General features: G+C 38.9%; 1 protein-coding gene across 3 annotated transcripts in view; it reads right to left on the reverse strand.

Annotated features, from left to right (window-relative positions):
• The window catches only part of raly (RALY heterogeneous nuclear ribonucleoprotein), a 147,566-nt gene that overhangs the window by 61,200 nt on the left and 62,937 nt on the right, over positions 1 to 23,429 (reverse strand). For 2 of the 3 annotated variants that reach the window (XM_067586315.1, XM_067586316.1), the window contains exon 1: positions 5,456 to 6,243. In XM_067586315.1, the coding sequence (XP_067442416.1) occupies positions 5,456 to 5,711 (256 nt within the window). In that variant the 5' untranslated portion in view covers positions 5,712 to 6,243. Of the gene's footprint in view, positions 1 to 5,455; positions 6,244 to 23,429 lie in introns of those variants that run through there. The other variant, XM_067586317.1, reaches the window with a different exon arrangement.

A 23,429-nucleotide genomic window follows, 5' to 3' on the forward strand; every position in this document is an offset into this window, starting at 1 on the left:
AATATGTTACTGAAGCAAACATTAAAAGTGTTTACAACTGGTAGTATCTAGAGTAAGAACCACACAGGGTGAAGCTGCTTTTAGCTACAATGCTGCACAGAGATGAAATCAACTTCCTGATGATCTTAAAGGTGCCCAAACTTTTTAGTCACTTTCAAATCTAACTTAAAACTCTGCTGTTCTCTCATGTCTTTGATAGATTGGTTTCTCAACTGCACATTTCTTTCCTTTGTTGCATTAGGTTCAATTTATAACTTCTTTTTGCACTGTAACTGTATTGTGAGTCTATTATTTATCCTGTATTCATGTCTCTATTCTTAACTTTTCAATTGACTGCTAGGTACTGACTTTTCTATGGTTACATTCATGCTCAACTCTGACTTAAATGGCACCTTTAAAATTTCTGTACTTTCAGATAAAAAAGTTTTCATCGCATCAAATAATTTCATCTGTGAGGAATTTTCCAGTAAATTACAGTAAATACAGTAAAAAGTAAAAAAAAAATATAGTAAATTCAGGGTCAAAGGATTGATTCCATTAAACATAGCAGGATGATGGAATTTCATGTCTTTAAAAAGTGCTGGAAGATGAAGAGAAGCAGAGGACGGATAAAAGGATGGATGGAAGGATGAGGATGGAAAGTGAGTTTTCAGCAGCCAGAGGCTGAAGATTCAAGCCTGTTAACTTCACCGTGAAGGGGAATGTGTGTGTGTGTGTGTCTGTGAGGCAGTGATCCAGAACTCTGACCGCAGCCAGGTGTGGAAATGGCAGGAGTCCAGTGGTTTGCAAGGGGGGGGGGAGGGGGGGACACATACATCTTCATTCAACCATAACTGTTATTGACCCTCCCCTTTATGACCTAGGGAAACATACACGCACACACACAGTCCACCTGCTGCTCCATATGCCTCAGTGACTTTACCACGTCTCCTGCAGGATCTTGTTATTCGAAGGAGAGCAGCACACCTGAACGCAGCAACATTGGGAACTGTCAACATTTGTCAGTAGTTTGTGAATCAGTTGTCCTCTCAGCTGCTGTCATTATCTCAGAGTGATGGCAAAAATAAAAGAGCTTCTAGATACTGTTCTTTAATTGGGTCAAAATTGAAAAATATCTCAAAAACCTAAAAGTTACATGATGTTATTCCATATTTTCCAGTGTTACTGGATTTTACCGTACTTTGTCTTTAGGGCCGGCATTGGGGGCGGACCAGACCAGGCTGTGCCTGCTCATTTGAAATCCTTGGCCACTGCCTTGTGATTGATGTAATTTTTGACCTGTCACAGGCTGTGATGCTCAAGTGATGCAATGCTGTGACTCAACATTTCATCACAAGCAGCATTGCCAGATGTATGATAGTTATCGTTCTTCTACGATAATTTTTCCCTCTGTACGATGTATGCTCAATAATGTACAATAATTTGATCATTTTGTGACACTTAGTATTAGTAATTGTAATTAGTCAAGGATCTGTCTAATTTTAATTAATTTCTCAACATGATCAGGATAGTAAAATGTGGATCCTACATCTGTGTTAACGCATCTCTTCTCATGTGACATCTTTCCAGCAAATCAGACTACCCCCTTCCACGCATCATTTAACTATATCAGCAATTTTTTTCATGTCTCGATTTGTAGGCGGTGTCAAAAAGTCGTTTGTCTCAATATATATGTGTTTTCTGAAAACTACACATCTACACCTATTTGTTCTCTTGGTTATGACTTGTGTACGATAATTTTCCTCAAAATACGGTAAATTTAAGCCTCTGGTACGAGACGGTACGATACCACCTAGCAACGCTGGTCACTTGATTCAAGTTTTGAATTAAGTTGGCGTGTGGAATTAGCAGCAGCTAACAGCTGTTGCTCCAGCTGTTAACTGGATCGGCCCAGAGCACCCCTGCAACGATCAGTAGCCCCCCAGTGATAATATGCACAACCAGGTAAAACTCCCAAGCCAACCTGCTTGCACCAACTTTCACTGGAGTACACAGGACATCCAGTATCATATGTGTACTTCACTATGAGTTTATAATGATTATATGACTATTCGATGCTGCAACAGTCACAAACATGCTGCAACATTGTGACTGTTGATATGATTTGTTTTATGACTTTATGTCACATCAGATAAGCAAGAACTTGAAGGTTTCAGACCTAAAGCCAACAAAGCTGTTGGAGATATATATTTTCACTAGCCTACATCTGTATAGGTGTATATTAATATATCTACAGTATATGTACAATATGATATACTATACTTCAGAGCAGTCTTATTTAGTATAGAGGATTTATTCAGATTTTTTTGCCACAAAATTTTAGAACTAAACTATTTTCCTTTTCAAAGAAATCACCACAATCCATAGATTAACTTGAGTTGTAGGCCTGGTAAATCTGTGCAAAATTGTTTGTATAGAGTTAAGCTTTTAACATACAAATTATTGACCTAGAGGAAACTGTCTTGACAGAGCTGTTTGTATGGAACAAAGAAAATCAAAGTCCAAAATGGATGAGGCTATCATATTAGCATACAGGTTGAACAGCTCCACAAAAGAGATGTTTTGCAGTTAGTCATAAGACAATATAATATCTTGAACTAATTGTTTTTAAGAGTGTCTGGTTAGCGACCAAGTTAGCTAGTTAGCATGCCAGCTAGCTTGGCAATCTATATTGGCTGGTTAGTGCCAGCATTTTACTGGCTAGCTAGCTAATTGCTTATTTAACAGTTGCCTGTTAAAATTCAATGAGTTCTTTTATGTCAACCAGGTGATTGGCAATTTTGAGTTCAAGAAATGCTAGATCATAATTATCTTTATGACCACTTTACTTTTATGTCTGTTTTGAGTCGTGTTTTGCTTTGCAACCAAAGCATCAGGGTAGTGATTATATGTTTAAAGGGTCAAATGTGTCTCATAAAATAAACTCTGTGTCATTCCAGTAAAGCACACAGTGGGCTGAAATAAACTGGAGAGCTAAGGATAGAGGGAGAGAGATAAAGAGACATAGAAAGAGAGAAAGGAGTCAGGTAGTTAAGTGGCACAGAGAAAGAACACAGATTTTATATGATCCCCATGGCAACACACACATGCTCAAAAGCGGCAAAGAGCATCACTTAGCGGCCTCTTAGTTGGGCTAACATACACACTTTCACAGACACACTTTCACTCATGCACGCGCGCGCACACACACACACACACTGATGAAACCCTCTGGGAATTCTACACTTTATTACTGTGTGTGTGTGTTTGGATGAGTGTTGTTAGTGAGATAGCAATTAACCCTTCAACATACACAGTAATGGACTCACACACACCCTTTCACAGACGCACTTACACACACACATACACACATGCTCAGATATACTCATTCATATATTTCTCTTCACACACACACACAAAGGCGTTACTCTGAGAGAGGCTATTAAAGAAATGTGCTCACGGCTCTGCAGCGACTGAGCATAAACCAGTTGAGCTCTTCACACCAGCTCGCTGACAGCTCGTCTCTTCCTGCTCCGCTGGGAGAACAGACAGACATAGGAAAACACTCCAGCAGCTTAAAGGCACACTCCGCTCAACTCTCATTTTTTCCTCTGATATTCTATTGCACAATAACAGAGAGGAGAGCTAGGAGGGAGACAGCAGATGTAAACACTCAAGAAGAAAATGGATGTAATTGCGCTCAGGGGTCGTCAAAGGTTTCTGCAGGGTTGTGCAGTCACAGCAAGCACACTGAAATGTAATTATTACTGTATGTTCTACAGACATGTATCAAACAATCAACTTCTTTTACAACCTGAAGTAATTTACACGCTTCTGCCAAAAATAACATCCAGCAGGACAGTCTGTAGCCATCAGGCAGTCCTACGAATCATGTTGAATCAATTCAGTATCATTCAGTATCAATGCAGGAATCACTGTGATGTTCTTACAAGGCCGCTAAATGTGAGGGTGCAGAAGTCGGGTGGGGCAGGTGATATGTTTGTCTTTAATATCAGAGGCCTCCATTTGTGTCATTTGTTTAGCTTTATTTTTCCTTCAAAAACTTACATGGGGAGAGATTTTGGTCAATAAGGATGTTTTATGTGGGGAAATAGAGATCATGCCCAAACCAAAATACACATGAACAAACATCCAGTGTGTCTAGTGATTTAAATCATGCTCTGAGGTATGGAAAATGTTTTCTGATGACACGGTGACCTGAGGCTGTTAATGCTGGGCTCTAAATTTTAAATGTGACTTCTTAACCTGAAAAGTCTACTGTACTTGTCTTCCTCAAAAACAGTAACTAAGTGTAGTGCTGGAATTATTAGTTAATTAATTCATAAGTCATTTCACAGAAAATTAATCAACAACAACTTTGATATGTCATGGATGCTGTGTTTTTTGGACTTTTTGTGCTTTGGTTTTGTTTGTTTAGAGGTTGTAGTGTTGTTTGGGTATTTGAATTCATGTGTATTCTGTGATGGTTCTATGCAGGTTGGTTTATTTATGAAGAGTCTCATGTTTTCTGGGTTTGGGATTTTTTTTGCTGTATTCCCTTCTATGTTCCTGTGTTTGCTTTGCCCAGCTACACACCTGCCCTGCATCTAGCATCATTAGCCCTGCCCTGCTCTGTGTTTCCCCACACCTGCCCCATATTAGCCTTGTCAGCCCTGCCCTGCTCCCTGTGTTTCCCTCAGCCAATCAGCTCCTTGCCTGTTCCCCTGTCCTGTCACCTGTTCCCCATTTCCTCATTAGTTTGTATTTTTGCCCTGTTTTTCTGTTCAGTCTGTGTTGGATCCTCTGTTCTGTTCAGTTTGTTCTGCTTTGTTCAGTCAGTTCAGTTTGTTCTGCTCTGTTCAGCATTATTCAGCGTAGCTCTGCTTGCACTCAAGCTTCAATAAAGAATTTATTCTTAAGCCTCACTCAGCCTTAAGTCTCTTGCATTTAGGTCCATTCCTGCTACTCTTCTTGACATGATAATTGATTTGCTAGTTCAAGACGTCACCTTCTGGGAACAGTTTTTTTGAGATTCTGTGGACAAATTGATTAATCAATTAATTGGACCTGCAGTGTCCAGTACTACCTGCACTATGCACCCACTTAGAGATTAGCTTCTTTGTAATTGGAAATTCCCTGATAGCTGAGTTCATGAGTTTTGGCATACACTGATACTTTTTAATATGTTAGAGCCCAGGAAAAAAGGCTTTTTTGTCTACTCATTTGTTGTTCCTAAACATGATTTTAAAATGTCTTAAAATGAAACAAGGCATTGTTGTTCCCAAAACGTAAACCACAGAACGCCAAGTATAATCTACGCTAAATTTTCCATATCAAAAATATGACTTCAGCATTTCTGTTTTCTATTATTCATCATTTCGGGTGGTTTGTGGGTAAATACTTCAAACTTAATGTAAAATTCTCAAATGTTATCTACCACAACGCCTTAACTGAGTTAAAATTCACAATGACTCACCCAACGTCTGTCCGGCCAGCACCCTGCCGTTCTCCCCAATCACAGCCCCCCTGGCGTGCCTCTCGCTGGCGTACTGGACGAAGGCGTACCCCTTGTGCACGGAGCAGCCCAGCACCCGGCCATACTTGGAGAAGATACTCTCGACGTCGGACTTCTTCACCACCGCTGTGTTCAAGTTGCCGATAAACACCCGGGAGTTGATAGATTTTGGGTCAGTCTTGTTGGTCACATTACTGGTCTGGACCTTCAGTGACATGCTGGAGAGACGGCGAAGGAAGCGAATGACAAATGGATGGATTGGGAGGGAGAGATGCAGAGAGACGGGGATCTGGAAAGAACAAACACAACAGATAACTGATGTTAGTCAGTGAGGTGGTGGGTCGCAGCTGTCTTCCATTATCTGTCTTTTTAAGACATTACAGACTTGTTTTCATGACTAAACAAAAATAAGCAAACCAGCTGGGGAAATATGAGTCAGTAAAGAAAAGAGTGTCTCTGTAGATGACTGTGTTCATTCATTGTTCACACATGTCAAGATGTTGGTGCATAGATACAAGTCATGCTTTTGTAAGAATGATAAGAAATGAGAATGCAGTAATAGCACTAGTACATAGACTTCTTGTGAAATAAGTAAAGTAACAGTCTTGGTGAGTTTGGACAACACTTTTCTGACCATGTAAAGTTCCCTCAGTTCAGATGGTGTGTTATATAAAAAGACTTATAGGTAAAGTTGAAGAAGGTGTGTTGAATGTCATCACTTGTGCTTAAGGTGAATCAACTATAAATCATAAAATGAATATATAATATTTGTAGCAAAGTAGAGTAAACATGATACTTTACATGCATTTTCACACCTGTTATTCAAAAACTGTTGCCTCACCACAAACAAAACAAGCCCTGCTTCTACTGTAGTTCTCAATCACAGAGCAATTTGCAGCAGAGTATTTACATTGAATATAGGCTAGTGAACACTGGTTTTGATCTTGGAGCATTGTTACAAAAGATTCATGAATGAATGAAGAGGAAAAAATAATTCTTGAGTGAAGTGGTTATCAGCACTGAAGGGACAAAGCAGATAAGAAACACATCTAATAACTGAAGTAGCACCTTCACTTCTGCACAAACCTCAGTGAAACATTGAGTTTTCCTCCAATTAGACATTCTGTTCACAAATTACATGACCCGTACCACATACGCTGGTCTTCTGACTTCTCAGCTCATCTCCATAATGTTTTTCCAGTTGAACAGGAAAGTTTAAACAGCTGCAGTCAAATTCAAATATCTTATTGCATGAAAGCAAAAAAGAAAAAGAACAACAAACAAGTTTGCTCTGATCAGGCAAGTTGCAGCCGACCAAACCACCGCTGCTTCATCACATGAGACAAGCTCAATTGATCACAGAGCAGGATTTGAAAACCAAATTTTTTCCCTTCATCCACATAACTGATGAACACAAGTTTAGAAGACACAAGGATAAGGAAGGGGAAGGATAGGGATGTGGACAAGAGGCAATGGAGGCTAAAGGGAAACAGATTACACAGGAGTAAGAGAAGAGAGTGATGAGGGAGATGAGTACAGAGGAGGAGAGGGGAGGGAAGGCATGAAGAATGTGGAGGGCATTAAGAGATGAAAGAATAGAAAAATAAAAACGAGAGAGGAGATGGAGGGACAGAAACAGAAACAGAGGAGAAAAAGTAACAGTTGAATTAAATTAAATTTCAATCAATTATGAAAATGCATTAAATTTATTTATACTACTCATTATACCCTAAAGTCACTGTTTGAGGCTTCTTAATGTTCACCCTTCACCATCAAATTTAACAAAACCTACATGTGACCCTCCTATCACAGGTTCTGACCTTATTGCCCACATGAACTGTTAACCAAAGACTGACTTTTTCACCTGAGATGTTTGATTTGAAAACTTTTTCGAGGCCAGAAAAAGTGACAGTATCCTGTATTTGACAAGGAAAACTAGACAAAGGAAACATAATTTACATTACGTGAGGTATGTATTTGTTTCTTATCCCTTTAAGCATCTTGTGACCTCTCAGATTTCTCTCCCCACAAACCACTGGCTCAACAACCAGAATGAGTGTGAATACCAACTGAAAGTTAAAAAGCTTTTTTTTTCTAACATGCTGCTAAATGTTAATACATCTGACCTCAGATATGGGCTAAACTCACAGTAATGCTAACAATGCTAGCCCTGGATGCTTCATGCTACAGGATGCACATGCAGAACAGATCATAGATCATAGATCATAGATCATAGTGCTCCAGACCAGAGCGTGCAGGGTGAGGCAAACTCAGGCGAAGAACTCGACTGCCGGATGAAGACCTCAGCTGCTCCCTTCTCAGGATGCTGTAAAGCTCAGGGGATTAATGACTCATTTGAAACATGTTTTATCACTGCTTCCTTCTTGGCATTCAGATAAAAACTTGGCATTTTATAGAAAGCTGAGAGACTCATGTAAATGAGAGAGTGACTCATCTAAAGTACAGATAGTACAGTAGTGGGATGAAATCTGACAGATGAGTCAGCAGAGAGGAGGAGGAACAACTTATGGTTTGTTGTTCTGGCAACAGGAACTTCTTCTTTACTTCAAGAGACAGAAAGCAGCACTGAGTAATGCAGCTGGAGCTGTTGAAAGAGTTAAACGTTTCTTCATTTTTAGTGTGTATTTATCTTCTGTTCTTTTTTCTATTTTTCTCATTTGTTTCCCATCTTTGTGATCTGTCATTATCGTCTGCCTCCTGTATGACGTCCTGTGGAGGGTGAAGACAGACATCTCTGATACAAACTGAGTCTCCCAGAGCGACTTGAAACTTTTAAACAAGTCAGACTTAATTCACAAAAATGAGGACTTGTGACTTGACATGGACCTTGACTACTTGAGAATAAAGACTTGACTTGATGATTTTGCTTTTTTATCTGGAAAAATTCTGGAACAATAAAAAATAAATAAGACAGCGACAGGCAGGTCTTACACACGTCTTAGCAGTGGTATTTGATTGACAGTTGACAGTCGAGCGGGGCGTGGTTTCAGCGCATTCAGTGGACACGCCCACAGCGTTTGATTTTTCACGATTTTGAAGCCTAATTTTATATACTTGGTGATTTTTTTAATCATTCAAATTTGGCAGGGTTGTTAATAACACACTTCCCTGTGGTGTGTCAAACTCAGAAGACATATTTATTGTTGCTTCACAGAGACTTTAAATTTTTATTTATTAGGCCTATAGAGGACTTTGTAATGTAAAAAGTTACCATTCACAGCTTGAATAAAATGAGAAACTCCTGCACACTAGCTTGCTCACTGCTGGAATATTTATTAATTTATGATGTTTCGATCTGTCCGACCTTCATCAGACAGTCAGAGGAAAACACAACTTTCCTCTGACACATCTGTGATGTATTCAGGTTTTTGGGGGGTTTTTTTTGTTTTGAAGGACTATTTACAGCTTTGAAATGTAAATGCTGTATCCTTCAGTGATAACCCATTAGAGACCTGAAAGACGTCTTGACTTAATTAAACAAACTTTGCTTAATTAAGTCAACATGTCAACACAACAACAACAACTTAAAATGCTCTGTAGTCCCCAGAAGCAGCTTCATTTTGCTTGAGGAGTTAATGTACATGGAAGTTCATGTCTTAGAAAATGCCTCTAAATTACAATGGAAAATTAGCTTTTAAGAAAAAGAAAATCTACAGTACCAGATTTAAAAACAGTTTGAACAGCAACACTTTTTTTCTGTTTTGTGTTTCAGGTTCTTTCAGGCACTTGAGACACAACTTTTGTGTCAGATTTTGCAGAGCAACTTTGATACTGACTTGATACTGAACTCAACAGCACTTACATAAGCACTGTAAAATATCCCAGTACATCTCAGCACCACTGAGAGAAAAAGAACAAAAACTCTACAGGAACTAAAACATATTCAAAAACTATCTCAAAAACAAAACAAAGGGAAATCAAATTTAAAATCAGATTTTTAAAAAACTCTGAATATCAAGATATCATATATATTCTGAAAATCATGCACATAGAAATACAATATACTGTAAATGAGTGGGGTATTCAAAATATGAAAAATATCATACATGTACACAAGATCTCTCTAAGGACACTTTCAAACCTGCTGCTGTCTAGTCCAGTTGAAGTGGTTCATTTTCTCCTCTGGTGCAAATCATTTGCACAAATATAAATGCAACAATCATACTGTTGTTGGTTGTGATCAATATCTGGGAGACCCATTAGAGGAAGTGGTCTGTTTTGGTCTGATCGCAAACTAATGAGTGATTTGTGTGGGAGTGTAATCTAACTTCAATCTGACCACGTAGCTGAGCACGCTTTGCATGCTGGGATGTGGATGAGAGAAATCAACCAGTTTCTAGCAGCTAGCTGTAGAATGAATTGAGGTCTGACCTGAACTAGTAACCATACAGTATGTTGTTTTCTTGATATTTGGGCAGAGAGGTCCTTCTTCAGGACCTTCTTCCTGTGTTTACTTCCTTGTTCCCACTGCAGAGACATCTAACCGAACAGAGCGAACGTTCTCACAGGACTTTTAGTGATGTAGTTTTGGTTCACTTTCATTTTTTCTGTGTGAAAAGAAACTGAACCAACAACTTTACAAACTCTTCAATGCTCCCAATTTTCAAGCAGGTTAAAAAAATCCCCTTACTCTCTTTCTTTGCACTTCAAAGTGTGTGGACACTAAAATATTTCACCCATATGTGGGTGAGATCGTCATTAATCTGCTGCCTTCACTCCTTTCAGGAGGCTTTTCAGATTTCAAGGATCCGTCCACATACTTTTATACAGTATTTCCGAGACCAGGAGCCTGCTTGCAGTGTGGTGTCCAAAATACTAGTCCCCACAATGTGTGTGTGTGTGTGTGTTTGTGTGTGTGTGTGTGTGTGTGTGTGTGAGTGCTTAACACAGAACTTAATACAGAATAGATTTTTTCAGATCTGCAGCTCAAGCAAAGGTAAAAAGTTAAAAAGTTAAAGCAATTTTCTTGCGTGTGTGTGGCTCGTCCTTTCTACCTGACCTTCCTAGTAACAAAGCCATCTTAAACCTGGTTGGTGAAACTCTAATGAATCAAATTGAGCTTGGCCCTGATGGACCTTTGTGTGTGTATGTGTGTATGTTTCAGAGGTCAACATTTAGTGGACAATATAATACAGTGGATCCAGCAAATCTGCTGTGTGTGTGTGTGGTGAGTGGGAGAGACACACACATGAAGTTGCGGGCTGGCATTTTCTAGTTTCTGCATTAAGAGTCGTTTATGCTGCAAGTAGGCTGCTCTCTCTCTCTCTACAATTCCAACTAAAGCCTCTACTGCAGTTTCATCTAGCACCAGTGCGCTGATGTTGGATTAATAATAGTTTATTAAATAATACTGACACAATGTCATCTCAGTAGCTTTTTTCTGCAGCTTTCAACTGCATCTCATCGTTCTCATCAAACGACAATTTAGTCCATACTTAGTGCCATACTTAGGTCACATGATGACAACTCAGCCATCTCTACCTGCGGGTAAAGACTGTGAGATGCAACTGATAACTCTGGAAAAAGTTATTGCTGGAGTTTTAATAAGGATTATTTTTAAACTAGTATTCATTTAAGATTGAAATCTACCACATGCTGTCAGCCCAAACTTTTATCAGGCAATAAAATATCTTAAGAAAGAATCTGTATGACAGATCAAGTATAAGATAGCCCACTATTTTAGGAATTACAGCTATATTAGACATTTTGTACTGCATGGTTTACATGCACTGCCAATGCAGGAAGCAGTGTGTCCTTTATATTGTGAGGTGGAAAGTGATAGTGCGGATGTGGGGTGGTGGGTAGTTATGTGACAAATCAGAACTGCCATACTTCCTGAACCTTAACCAAGTCTAACTATACCCTAAATCAGTGGTTCCCAAACCTTTTCTGCAGGGCCCCCTTTTGTAGATTAAAATATTTTCATAAACACACTCTCAGACACATCCTTTGCTTGCACACTCCTATAGAATTTATTTGAAACTTGTCCGTAATTAATACAGAGCTGCAACTTCTTTTGGAAAAACTAAATAAGGAACAAGTCACTTTTAGAGTGGAAGCATTAAAAGTGACACTGCAGCATGCATGTCCTAATGTTGCAGATTTTGACAAAATTGCTTCTCTGCACAAAAATGGCAAGTTAATCAACTCCCTGAAAATAAACACAAACTTGAACATTCCCTCTGCAAGAATTACACTTGTAGTTCTGCAATCTTTTCAGTGACTGGTGTGGGCTTGCTTTGTGCTGCGGATTTTCTCAAATCAGGGATGTTGCCGTGAGATTGCAACTCTTAGCTCACTTACATTGTCCAGCTTTGATCTGTATTTTGTCTTGATTGAGGCAACTGCAGAAAAACCTATCTCACACAGGTAGGATGTGACAAAAGGAAGGAGTGTGGCCAGGGCTCTCCTGCCTAGCAGTGGATCATCCTTTTCCACCCCAATCCAAACTGCAGCCTCAATGTTAAATCAGAGGTGACATCAATGAACTGTTCCTCTCCTGTGGTGCTGAAGTCAGCAGCTGGTGTTGCACTGAAGGAGTCTCTGAGTCATATTTTACAGGATCCTGCACTGGGAAATACCTCTGGAGATGTTTTTGTAGATCAGAGATATGAGTTTTAATACATGGGATCACTGTGTTCTGCAGCTTGTTAACCTTAATGAATGATTTCAAGGCCTCAAATGAGTTTACATTCCCCTCTTTCACTTGCTGCTCCCACATCTCCAGTTTTCTTGTGAATGATGCGATTTTATCTGCCAGCTGTGGAAGGTGTGTGTTGGTGCCCTGCATCTGCAGATTTAGTTCATTGAGGTTTTGAAATATGTCACTGAGGTATGCAAGTTTCATGAGGAATTTGTTATTGTTATACTTGTGGACAAGTTCATTACCCTCTTCCTCCAAGAAGATTCTGATCTCATCTTGCAATTCAAACACCCTAGATAAAACTGTGAAACAAAACAGCTGTGTGATCGGATCCCATTTCCTCGCACAATCCGGGCTTTGACGGGTCTTGTTTTGATGTATTTTACTGTGGCATTGATGTCTGTCATTACATCATTCAGCTCAGAACTCAGCTGTTTAGATGCCAATCCATCTTGGTGTAACATACTGTGTGTCCACTGCACATTGGTGGAAACATGCTTGACTTGCAGCCCCCCCCCCTCGTTTCCCAGTCATTGCCTAAACCCCATCTGTGCAGATCCCCACACAGTCCTTCCATTTCAGATCAGCCTCTTTCAAGTAAGTGTCAATGATTCTGAACAATTCGTCTGCAGTGGCTTTGTTAGTTACCCGTTTGCAGAAAAGCAAATCATCCGTCAAATCATCAACATCGGTGAATCATCGTCTGTTATCAATAAACAGTCTTTGTTACTGCATCCATCTGCAGAGCAAAACAGTTGTCTCGGATCTTGTCATTAAGCTGCACCTCTATATCTTGTGACATGTCATAAATGCATCTCATGATAGTATTGGCAGAGGAATAGCCTTTACTGTTGCTTCATCAATGATAGTTAGCAGAAGGAAGTATTAATTCCTCAGCTATAGTGTGGGGCTTTTTACACTGAGCCACTCTGTAAGAGGTGAGTTGAGCATTTGAAGGCACAGATGCTGCTTTAGTAAAGCGACTCTGTTGTGCACGACAGTTGAGTAGTTTTTTTTCTGAAGAAATCAACAGGTTTGTTTTCGGAATGTAAAGTCTCCAAGTGGCGTCTTAACTTGTTCGGCTTCATAGTGTCAGAAGCTAATATTTTGAGACACACAACACACTGTGGTCTGTCTTCATTACCCACCGTTGTACTGGTGAAACCAAGGGCGAGATATGCTTCGTCATATTTTCTTGTCTTTGTCTTGGTACTTGTGACGTTTTGTGTAAATTCATCATCTGCTTTACGTTTACCTGGCAGTCTTTTTCAGAAACTTGTCAATGCTTTGCTGCCAGTGCAGAACCTTGCATCATTTATCCTCGCTGCACCCCCCCATTTTATAATCCCCTCCCCCTCCCAGTTTGGGAACCACTGCCCTAACTAAAGTTCATTTGGCATTACCATGGTCATTTTTGAGAGAGATAATATTTGAGAGAATTTGAAAAGTGCTTGAATAGGATGTAAACAAACAAAAAACACATTGTCATTGACAGGGTTGTTGTAGTGGATACATGTTGCTGTCATGCTGCTTTTAATCATAGTATGGTACACATAGGTTAGGCAGGTTAGGGTACGCATATAATCTCTCATAGAAGGATCACACATACCAGTTTTTCACTGACGGAGAGACACAGTTGACCAGAATGCAATACTGCCACAGGATACGTTGGGTTTGGAGTGAGGGACACTGTTCCAGTACTATCAACACAATAAATCATTTACTCAACGTAATTGTTTCACCTACAACAACTCTGGGGATTCCTTTGAAAGTAACTCCTACACTGAGCATCACAAAATGAAAGTGATATTTATCTATTAAAGGGTGGATCTTCTTTGAAGAAATCCCACAATTCTGCTTTATGTAAAGGCATCTTCATCAGTATAAGAGGAGATACAAAGAACTTCTAAGTCATAGTAAATGCTTTCAGTATTCATTGAGCTTTACGCTGAGATGAGCGTTACATGTTATCACTGTAAAGCTCTAAAAAAAAAACCTTGTATAAGAAAATTAACCAATTTCCATAGAAAACAGCCTTTGGTGGAAAGAAGAACACCTCCTGTCTCTGAACTAACAGAGACTGTATACCCAAATGTTGAAGCCCAATGATCTCATGCTCTATAAGCAAATTAGCTTTAAAAGCTTACTCCTTTAGGGGCTTCATGGTTTGATCATACATGCATACATTAGCATAAAACAGGATAAAGCTTGTAAGCCCTACAAATGAATCAAAGAACTGACTTTGTGTGCAAATTGTAGCTTTTAAACTCAATGAGCTTCATGTCATAGGTGTATTGTTATTGTCAATTATCATCAAGACTTCCATTTCAGTTTGCTGCTGCTAAAATTTCACGTGATCATTTAGTAATATCAGTAGGCTACTAATGATTCTCACTCGCACACAATAACACCCAACGTCATCACGGCATTGTTTTGAGTCATTGACTAGTCCCAGAATCCTCCCTCTCCTTATTCTTAAAGGACATCTATATGAAAGGTACTGTTATAAGAGTATCATAACTCCTTTAAGGAATAAGGCAGTGTGTAATGTGTGTGTGTAGTAAGTGTGTGGTTGAGTGAGTGTGAGAGAGCAAGCGGCAGAAAAGTGACAGTGGATGCGAGCGGAGCAGAGGAAAAGGTTAGCAGTAAGTTGTCAATCTGGCAGTAAATGTACAGTACAGGCTACAGAAAAGTCTTTTCTGTTGTTTCCCCAACTGCTGGGAAAGTGAAGGGGGGTTAGCTCAGAAGTTAGCGACAATGGGTTAGCCTAACCTCCCCAGGCTCACTTAAAGTGGACTGACCTTTAAGGTGGACTAGCTATTCTCATTTTAATGTCAATCTCAGCTGCTCCTAAACAGAGAAGTGCTGGACTGCTGAGTCTCTCCTGAGTTTTGCTTAGAAAAATCCATTAGTGCACATCTGTGATGCTTCTAAAAACACAAACTACTTGTAAGATAACATTTAAAGAAAACTTGTCCAGGGATTATCCATTCACTGGACAAAGAATAAGAAAACATCCTGCAATCTGTCTAGCTAGTCTAGATTGTGGGGTGTGCCACCAGAATAATTATATACTTTTACAATGTTTAATGACACTTAATAAATTAATACATTTACAAATATTTTATAACTTGAATAGCTAAAGGTGCATTTGAATTATGCATTAACAAATAACAAAATATAATTAAAAAAAACAGAGCTGCTCTGTTTTAAATTCTATTTTTAGGTGGCAAACAGCTTACGCGTCTTTATATTAAAGCTATCACTGTACAGAAACTGTAAGTGTTAAAGCAGGAAATCTGTTTTTACTCTCCAGTAAATAAATTATTAATTTGGAAATGTAATTATCTTTGTAAACCATGACTTAATAACGTGAAATTTGAATGCAAATGTAATTAATCAATTTATAATAGCGTTCTGTAAATGTATCAATTTATTCAGTAATTGTAATTAAACTGTATAACTTTATTATTCATATCCAACAGTGTTTTGAATTCTTTCTTATTTTTTGTCCCAGTTAAAACATATACTTATTATCACAGTGAAATCTGTAGAGCAAACCAATCAGATCTCCACATCCACCTTTCTCAAGTGCCCTCAACTGCAAATCACCAAACCTGCCAGCTGAGTTGACCATGTGCTCTATCCAGCATGGATCAATGACGTCGGCAGAATCACACCACACATATTTGTGATATGCACTTATTCCAAGCTCTGTGTGTATATGATTAACAATCAGATAAACTCTCCAGGTTAAATGATATGAATGCAGTAACATTTCTATCTTCTGAGTCACGCTATGAGAAGAGAACTAGCAGCTTCATAGGCCTCGTTTTACATTCTCTCTATGATTCTTTCTTTGTAGGATTGGCAATTAAAGCTAACACAACACTCCATTGTGCATACACAATACAAATTTTGTCTTCAGCTGATTTCGGAAATATCACATTATGACTTCAGTACATGTGAACAAAATGACAGAGTTAACATGACACAGACGCCATAGAAGTCCAAGATTATGGTTAGATGCTGATTTTCACATTGATCATTCAAATTCTTGGTGCTCAGATTGGAACATTGCTGAATTTCAGTTTGCAGTGTGAGATTTAACATTAAAAGTAACAGTCATAAATTAGAAGCAATAATGACCACATGTTAAACATAAAAAACTATTTTGAGGTGAACATTTATCATTTAAAACACCTATTTTTTTCTGGATGAGTATCACACACATTATAATGAACACTTAAATGCAGCAAAAGAAGAAAAGACTGAAAAACGTACTTACTTCCTCTCTTTGCTGGGAGCAAAATGCAAAATAAAAAAATAGGTCTGTAGATTAAATTACCCGGCTATAAAACTAAATGACATCAACCTTTGTAAGATTAGGTTTTTAAGACAAACACCTCCAGGGCTTCAGTGATCCTGTCATAATATGAACACATGGTGTGATTTTACATATTTTACCAGAGAAGAGAGATTAGGAGGTAAACACAGTCATCCTACATCTTCCTGCAATGTTTGCTCCCTGCTGTGCGGTTATTTCTCTGTATTGCTTTAGTGTGCCTATGTTTAATTTATTTATACTGCCTGCTACATACAGCAAATTGCTGAAGCCCAGCTTTCAAATTTTAAAGTTCCACAGTTTGAAAGTTTGAAAGGGGATTATTTTCAATACACTGCTTATACAGATATTTTCCTTGACAATTCCCACTATCAGCAGATGGATTTAATGGTTGTTGAGCTATTAAATTAATTCTCGCACTGCAAACAAATCGTACTATGTCCAAATAGCTTAAAGTTCATTTGAAACAAAACAAATAGGTTAGGTGTAAAAGCAGCCTAAATTATAAACAATAATAACAGAATATGTTTTGATTCCAAATGTGACCAAATACTGATCATGTGCCTCAATGGAGTGTTAGATAAAAAAGGAGAGAGATGCTGTCAGGAGGATTTTTTGGAGAGCAGTGAGAGTGGATGTGACGCAGCAGGGAGACGATAATGTGATGTACATAATAAAAAGTCGAGTTTTCAGCCTGGAAGACAAGGAGTGACTCCGCCCTCAGCGAGGGAAGGTCATTCCACCTCCGGGGAGCTGGCAAGGAGAAACACTTCATAATAATAAATAGAATGGACGAGACAGCAGCAGCTTTGGGATTAGATTCACTTCCATGAACTGTGCTTACAACACAAGGTGGTAATACTGTGATAGAATGAATCATTACAGTCAATATTCTCACAGCCAATAATGCTGATGTTATACCACTGAGGCTCTGTTATATATTCACATATAGCGCTGACCTTTAAAACTATAAGATAGCTTCTTCTCCGTGTCCTCAGAGGTTTGCATTAAAAACAGAACAACTTCTCTTTTTCTACAACTAGCTTGACCTGATGATGAAAACCATAAAAAAAACAAGCACCATACAAATAGCAGACATACAAAATGTAATTTTACATATGAATATAATGAAAAAAAGACCTGGAAAGTGACTCAAGTGATTTGAAGGAAAAAAACAAAAACACTGAAACAACAAAAGCTTTCAGTGACAAAACAGTACATTTATTTTGACATGTGTAAGAAGCCCTGACCCGCATTTCATTCCTTGACCAACAAACTCTTGTTGATGCCTACTGAAATACACGTCCTAGATCTAAGCCGGTGCTTTGTTTGTGTCAAACTAATGTTCACCGTCATGTTGCCAGTGATAAACTCAAAGACACATACCAGCATCCTACATGCAGCGACCTGCAAAACTGCAGTATAAACCAACAGAACAAACCAACCACAATAAAAGCATGCACTACTGGGTCAAATATGTTATTTTAGCTCGGCAGCAAGGGTCCATATGATGAACATTTTGTCATCTGTCCATGTCCATGTGCAGCTTAAGATGTGCATGTCAGTATGCTGACAAGTGCAAGGACAAGCGATTAAACATGAATATTCCCAATGTAGTTCTGTAGAATTCAGTGCACTTCCACTGTTCACGTCTGTTTATTAACTATATCCATAACAAAGCATACAAGGTGTATATTAGTGTCTAATAGGTATATATTAATCCATTTATCAATCTTTCTATGATAATGAATAACAAATTTCCTCCTTGCTATTTCGCTCAAGTGCTGCCTCAGATCCTCATGTTCTGACTGTCCCTAAATCCTGGTTCAAGACCAAATGACCTGGATTTTACAGTCAGGGACCCAAACATTTAAAACTACATGCTTGACAATCCGAGGCTTTTAAATCGCTTCTAAAAAACACTTTTTAAAATTTTCTTTATTAATATTAACAGTAGCACTAATCACTATTCAATATTAGTCTATCTATCTACAGGGGGTGGGTGCAAGGACAAACACTGCAGTCTATTGCAATCTAAATCAATTTGCAATTGCAATAAACCCTGTAAAGCTTATAATACTTTTCTGGCGCTGTGTCAGAGAGCTATTGATTCAACTCTATGCTAATTTCTGAGGCTGTGTTGAAGTTGCACTGTATTGCATTAGATTGTGCAGGTGTTTGTATTTTTTTTGTGTTTATGTGTGTATCTCGTCCATGTATCTGGGAGGATCGTGGTGCAGTTTTTGGATACAAATAATGATTGTCAAGCTGCGGCAAAAGGAGGCCAGCCAGCAGCATGTTGAGCTGGAGCAGCTCTCACCTGGATTCACCTCATCTGTGTCTCGTGTGAAAGGAAGACATGTAACATCTTGCCCATTCAGAGCAGCAGAACAGAAAAGTACTGATCTGAACCACCAGGAACATGGCCTTCACCCTGTTCAGGCAACACTGTGTGTGTGTGTGTGTATGTGTGTGTGTGTGTGTGTGTGTGTGTGTGTGTGTGTGTGTGTGTGTGTATAAACGAGGGAGAGGGAAAGAAAGAAAGAGAGTCAATGTGTTTGGTGGAGATAACGAGACAGACCTAGACAAATGTGGTATAACGAGGAAATTATTTTCCTCTGCAAGAAAATGAGAGAGAGAGAGAGAGAGAGAGAGAGACTAATTTAGAGTCACAGGGTAATACGTTTGCCGTTGTTGTCATGGCATTTGTGTGCAATGTTGAATATTTGACCTTCAACTAGTCCAGTAATTACTATCTTCCGCCTCTCTGTCTCAAATGCACATTTGTTTGTACTTGTATACTTGCACTCACTGACAAAACACATGACAGTATGTATAAATATACAGAACAGCAGTGTCTGTATACATTTGTACACAACCAAGGCTGTTTTTCATGGTTTTGCCTTTGCCCCTTAGTTCCAATTAAGGGAAATTTTCAAGTTCAAGGAAGGGCCTCTCTGGTTTCAACACGACAATGCTGAAACAGATTACTAAACCCTGTGGAAAGCCTGAAAGCCAGAAGTGTGGAGGCTTGAGAGTGGAATTTTGGGATGAGATGTTCAGCTTATACAGTATATAGGTGAAATATTTGGATGTCTATAGTTTTGGCTGTGTAGCGTACATACCCCAGCCTTGAGATCCGACCTGGACTAGCACAGCGAAGTAAGTTGCATTTGGCCAGAGGACCTTCTTCAGGAACTTAGTTCTTATGTTCACTAACCAATGAGCGGAGTGGACGTTTTCAGATGGCTTTTAGTGATGCGTTTTGGTTTACTTGAATTCTTTCTGTATGAAAAGAAACCAAATCAAGGGGAAAATGCAACAAGTGTACCAACTTATCCACTGATTCGGACCACAGCAAATGAACTATAAGGTTTTAAAAATGCCTTAAAACCATGTCTTAACCCTCAAATAGCCTCAATTTTTCTTTTTTAAATAACACATATTTCATTACCGAGATCCAAATAATTCAGAACACTAGGTCAAAGACAACATGTGTGTGAACGTATGTGTGTGAAATAATTCATATATTCATGCAACACATTAAATTTTCACACACCGACACACAGCATCCCTTCGTTGCTACTTGAAATTCTTTTAAACCCTCATTTCCACTCTGATCTATTCGTGTTGCCCTCTGACGCACACACACACACACTTGCACGCACACACACACACAGAATTATTGCTTGAGGTAACAGCTGTGGCAAAAGGATAAACTCAGATCCATGAAACACACAGACAGACATACACACACACACACACACTTGGGTTCTTGGCTCAATGCATAACTGAAGAGTCGAGCTAGAAGCCCCCAAGCAAGGCTGCAGGCAGGGCTGGCACAAATACACACATCACACAGACACACACGACAGGCCTCACGGAACACAAAATTCACATGGAAATTTTAGTAGAAATTCACACACAAACACATATGAAAATCACACACATCAAGACTCTGATTCAAGGAAATTCGACTAGAATAAGAGGAAAAACACACACACACACCTTGGTGGAAAACTGGAAACAGCACATCAAATTTTATACTTTTGTCTGGTCTGACCTTATATGCATGATGGATACAATCTTCTACATAAACAACAAAATACTTTGGAAAAACTTGAACATAAATATTAATTAATATTTCTTCAACCTTGGGATATTACAATATTATTTCAAATAAAAGCTCTTATTCAGTTCTCACATACTTATGGCTATATAGTGTAAGTCAACCTGACAATTTCAAGAACAGTTTTGGGGGAAAAAACGCCTTCAGGCTAGTGCGCTGTAGTACATTCTCTATCTCTTGGTCTTTATCTTTAGCCCTGTTTTTTATCTGATCCCTCCTGGCCTTCCCTCGTCTCTCTTGTCTCTCTGGCAGATCAGTGCAAAGTCAACTGAGTGTTACCGCTTCAAATCTCTGGAGCCTGAGACTAGCCTGTATTCATGTCTAATCACTGAGATTTGGTGAATAGAGCAGAGAGATGTGGCTTTAGAGTCCAGAGCAAGAAAAAGGGAGAAAGTGAGAGATGATCCATCTGTTACTATAGTAAGAGTTTATAGTTGCTGAACCATGTGTCTCTATAGAAACATGCTTAAACCTGAGGGTGATAAAACTACAGTAAAGTCCATTAAGGATTTGTGAAACTCAAAATTTACTATTACAATCAGAGTCTTGAAACTTTTGCTCATATATACAAAAACCACAAACAGGTCTTTGACCACAATGACACAAACAGTATGAGCATTTTCTGCTCCGCCACCTCTGTGGTTAAAGTTTCGTTAAGATTAGGCAACTAAAACTACTTTGTTGATGTTAGGGAAAGATTGTAGTCATGGTTAAAAGACACCAACATTTGGGGGGGGGGTGCCCCAAATGTTGGTGGCTTAGAGGTGGTGTTGTGGCTTAGATGTTGAGCCCTTAACATCCACCAGGTCGCTGGTGACCCGATTAAGCCAGTTGTAAGCGGCTTGGCATCACGCAGTAATGAGTAAAAGAAACTGGCACAATTTGGCCACTTGGAGACGTTTTGGAGAGGTTTGTGGTGACACCAGTGATGCCACAAACTAAAAACTCCCTAGCTCCCATAAGGTTAGGCCTAGAGGTCTGGAATTTTAAACAGATGTGCTTCACAAGATGTAGAAGGTATGTGGTGATTTACATAATTCTGGCATAAAGCATGTCCTAGTTATTGTTATTCAAATATGACTCATTATAGACGAGGGCTAAAAACACTGCCTTTTAGCCACATGCTAACAGCACATTTCCAAAAAATAGAAGATGTTACATTTCAAATGAAGCCTAATACATGCATTTTGGCCTCACAGCTGTTAAAAGCTTTTCCATTTGGGTATGCCAAATAGTGGCATACATACAGGGCCTGTATGTATCAAGTGTCTCTTAAACGAGTAGGAAATCTGTCATAACTAGCCCAGAGGTATGCATATTCGGTCCTAGTTTCACTATTGGAATGAAATTACTAATATGCCCTGCAGGATTTCAGGATTTATGAGAACTGCAGAGCTGTAATTCTCAGACAGTTTCACAGTGTCAACCAGTTACTTGCTTTGTTTAATGTCTGTCTTTTTTTCTTTTCAGATCCTGCCACTCCCACCTGCCTCATAATCCCACCATCCCCCATCACTTGACCTCCCACTTCCCCTACCAGCCTATGTACTGAGCTACAACTCTTAGCTCCCAGCCATTTGCTTAGTCTTCCTAGTTTTTGACCCCTTGCCTGCTCCTTTGACTCCAGTTTTCCAGCCTACTTCCCTTTTGGACAAGGTCGCCTTTTTTGTCTCTGCCTGCCTAGTTCTGGCTTTTGCTTATCTTTTGACCACAGATAAAGCTCAACATTTTACCTTATTTGTCTTGTGAGTTGTGCTTTTTGGGTTTAAACCTGTCTTACTGAGTCTTTACAGAGAGGTATAAAATAAAGAAATCTGATATAACATTACAAAAAGTTTCTCAAAAGATATTCATTGGATTGAAGCCTTTTGCTATTGATTTTGTGTGGAATAATCGTTTCATCTACAAACTTGTGCACATGGACCAAACATTTCATGTCATTTTCATATCATTCCATGAACATGACCTTCTACATTATAGTTAGACAAACAGCAGATGAAAACCTGTTTGTGCATTATTAACTTACTTTCGATTCACATGTTTTAAGTTTGAAATATTGCTGTTTACACGCATGTTTCAAGGGCAGAGCTGCAGGAACCTTGTCTCTCAATCAAATCTCAAAGTATTATTGAAATGATAACAAGTCTTCCCTTTCTTAATAACATTAATAACGTCTTCCCTTCATCAAAGGTTGGATTAGGAAAAACTGACCCCTTACTGTCTCTTCTGAAAAATCTGACCCCCCCCCCCCCCCCCCCCTTTGTTTGGCTTCTACAACTCATTTCACAATATTAAAACTGGTGGAAATGTACCTTTCATTTCTGGGTCCATTTTGTTGTTTGGTTGTTTGTTTTCCTTGAGGCAAAGTGGGCACCGCAAGAAGTATATTACAGCCTTTCATCACAAAAATAACTCCTCAAATGCTTTGAATATCACACAGAGATGATGTACATTTAATAATGTAAAAGCAACTTGAGGCTCTACTTTAAAACAAGAGTCTTATTTCAATAATTTCCTCACTACAGGCAGTTCTTTGATAAATGTAACAATGCTATTCCACATGAAACCTCCTGAAACAGACACAATTATCTGCCAGTGAGGTGACACAAATTGATTTATAATACAACCTTTGCATTTTATCTTCTCTGTGTCAGAATGATTTTCAATAACAGTAGAATTACTTACAAATTCATGTCCTGCAAACAGTGCTGAAAATTGGGACGTGACTAAGAGGTCAGAGAAACAAACAAATGACTAAAATGTTGCCTGTTTGATTCTCAGACTGGCAGAATAAATC

The sequence above is a fragment of the Thunnus thynnus genome, chromosome 4, assembly GCF_963924715.1.
Source record: "Thunnus thynnus chromosome 4, fThuThy2.1, whole genome shotgun sequence".
Classification (NCBI taxonomy): Eukaryota; Metazoa; Chordata; class Actinopteri; order Scombriformes; family Scombridae; genus Thunnus; species Thunnus thynnus.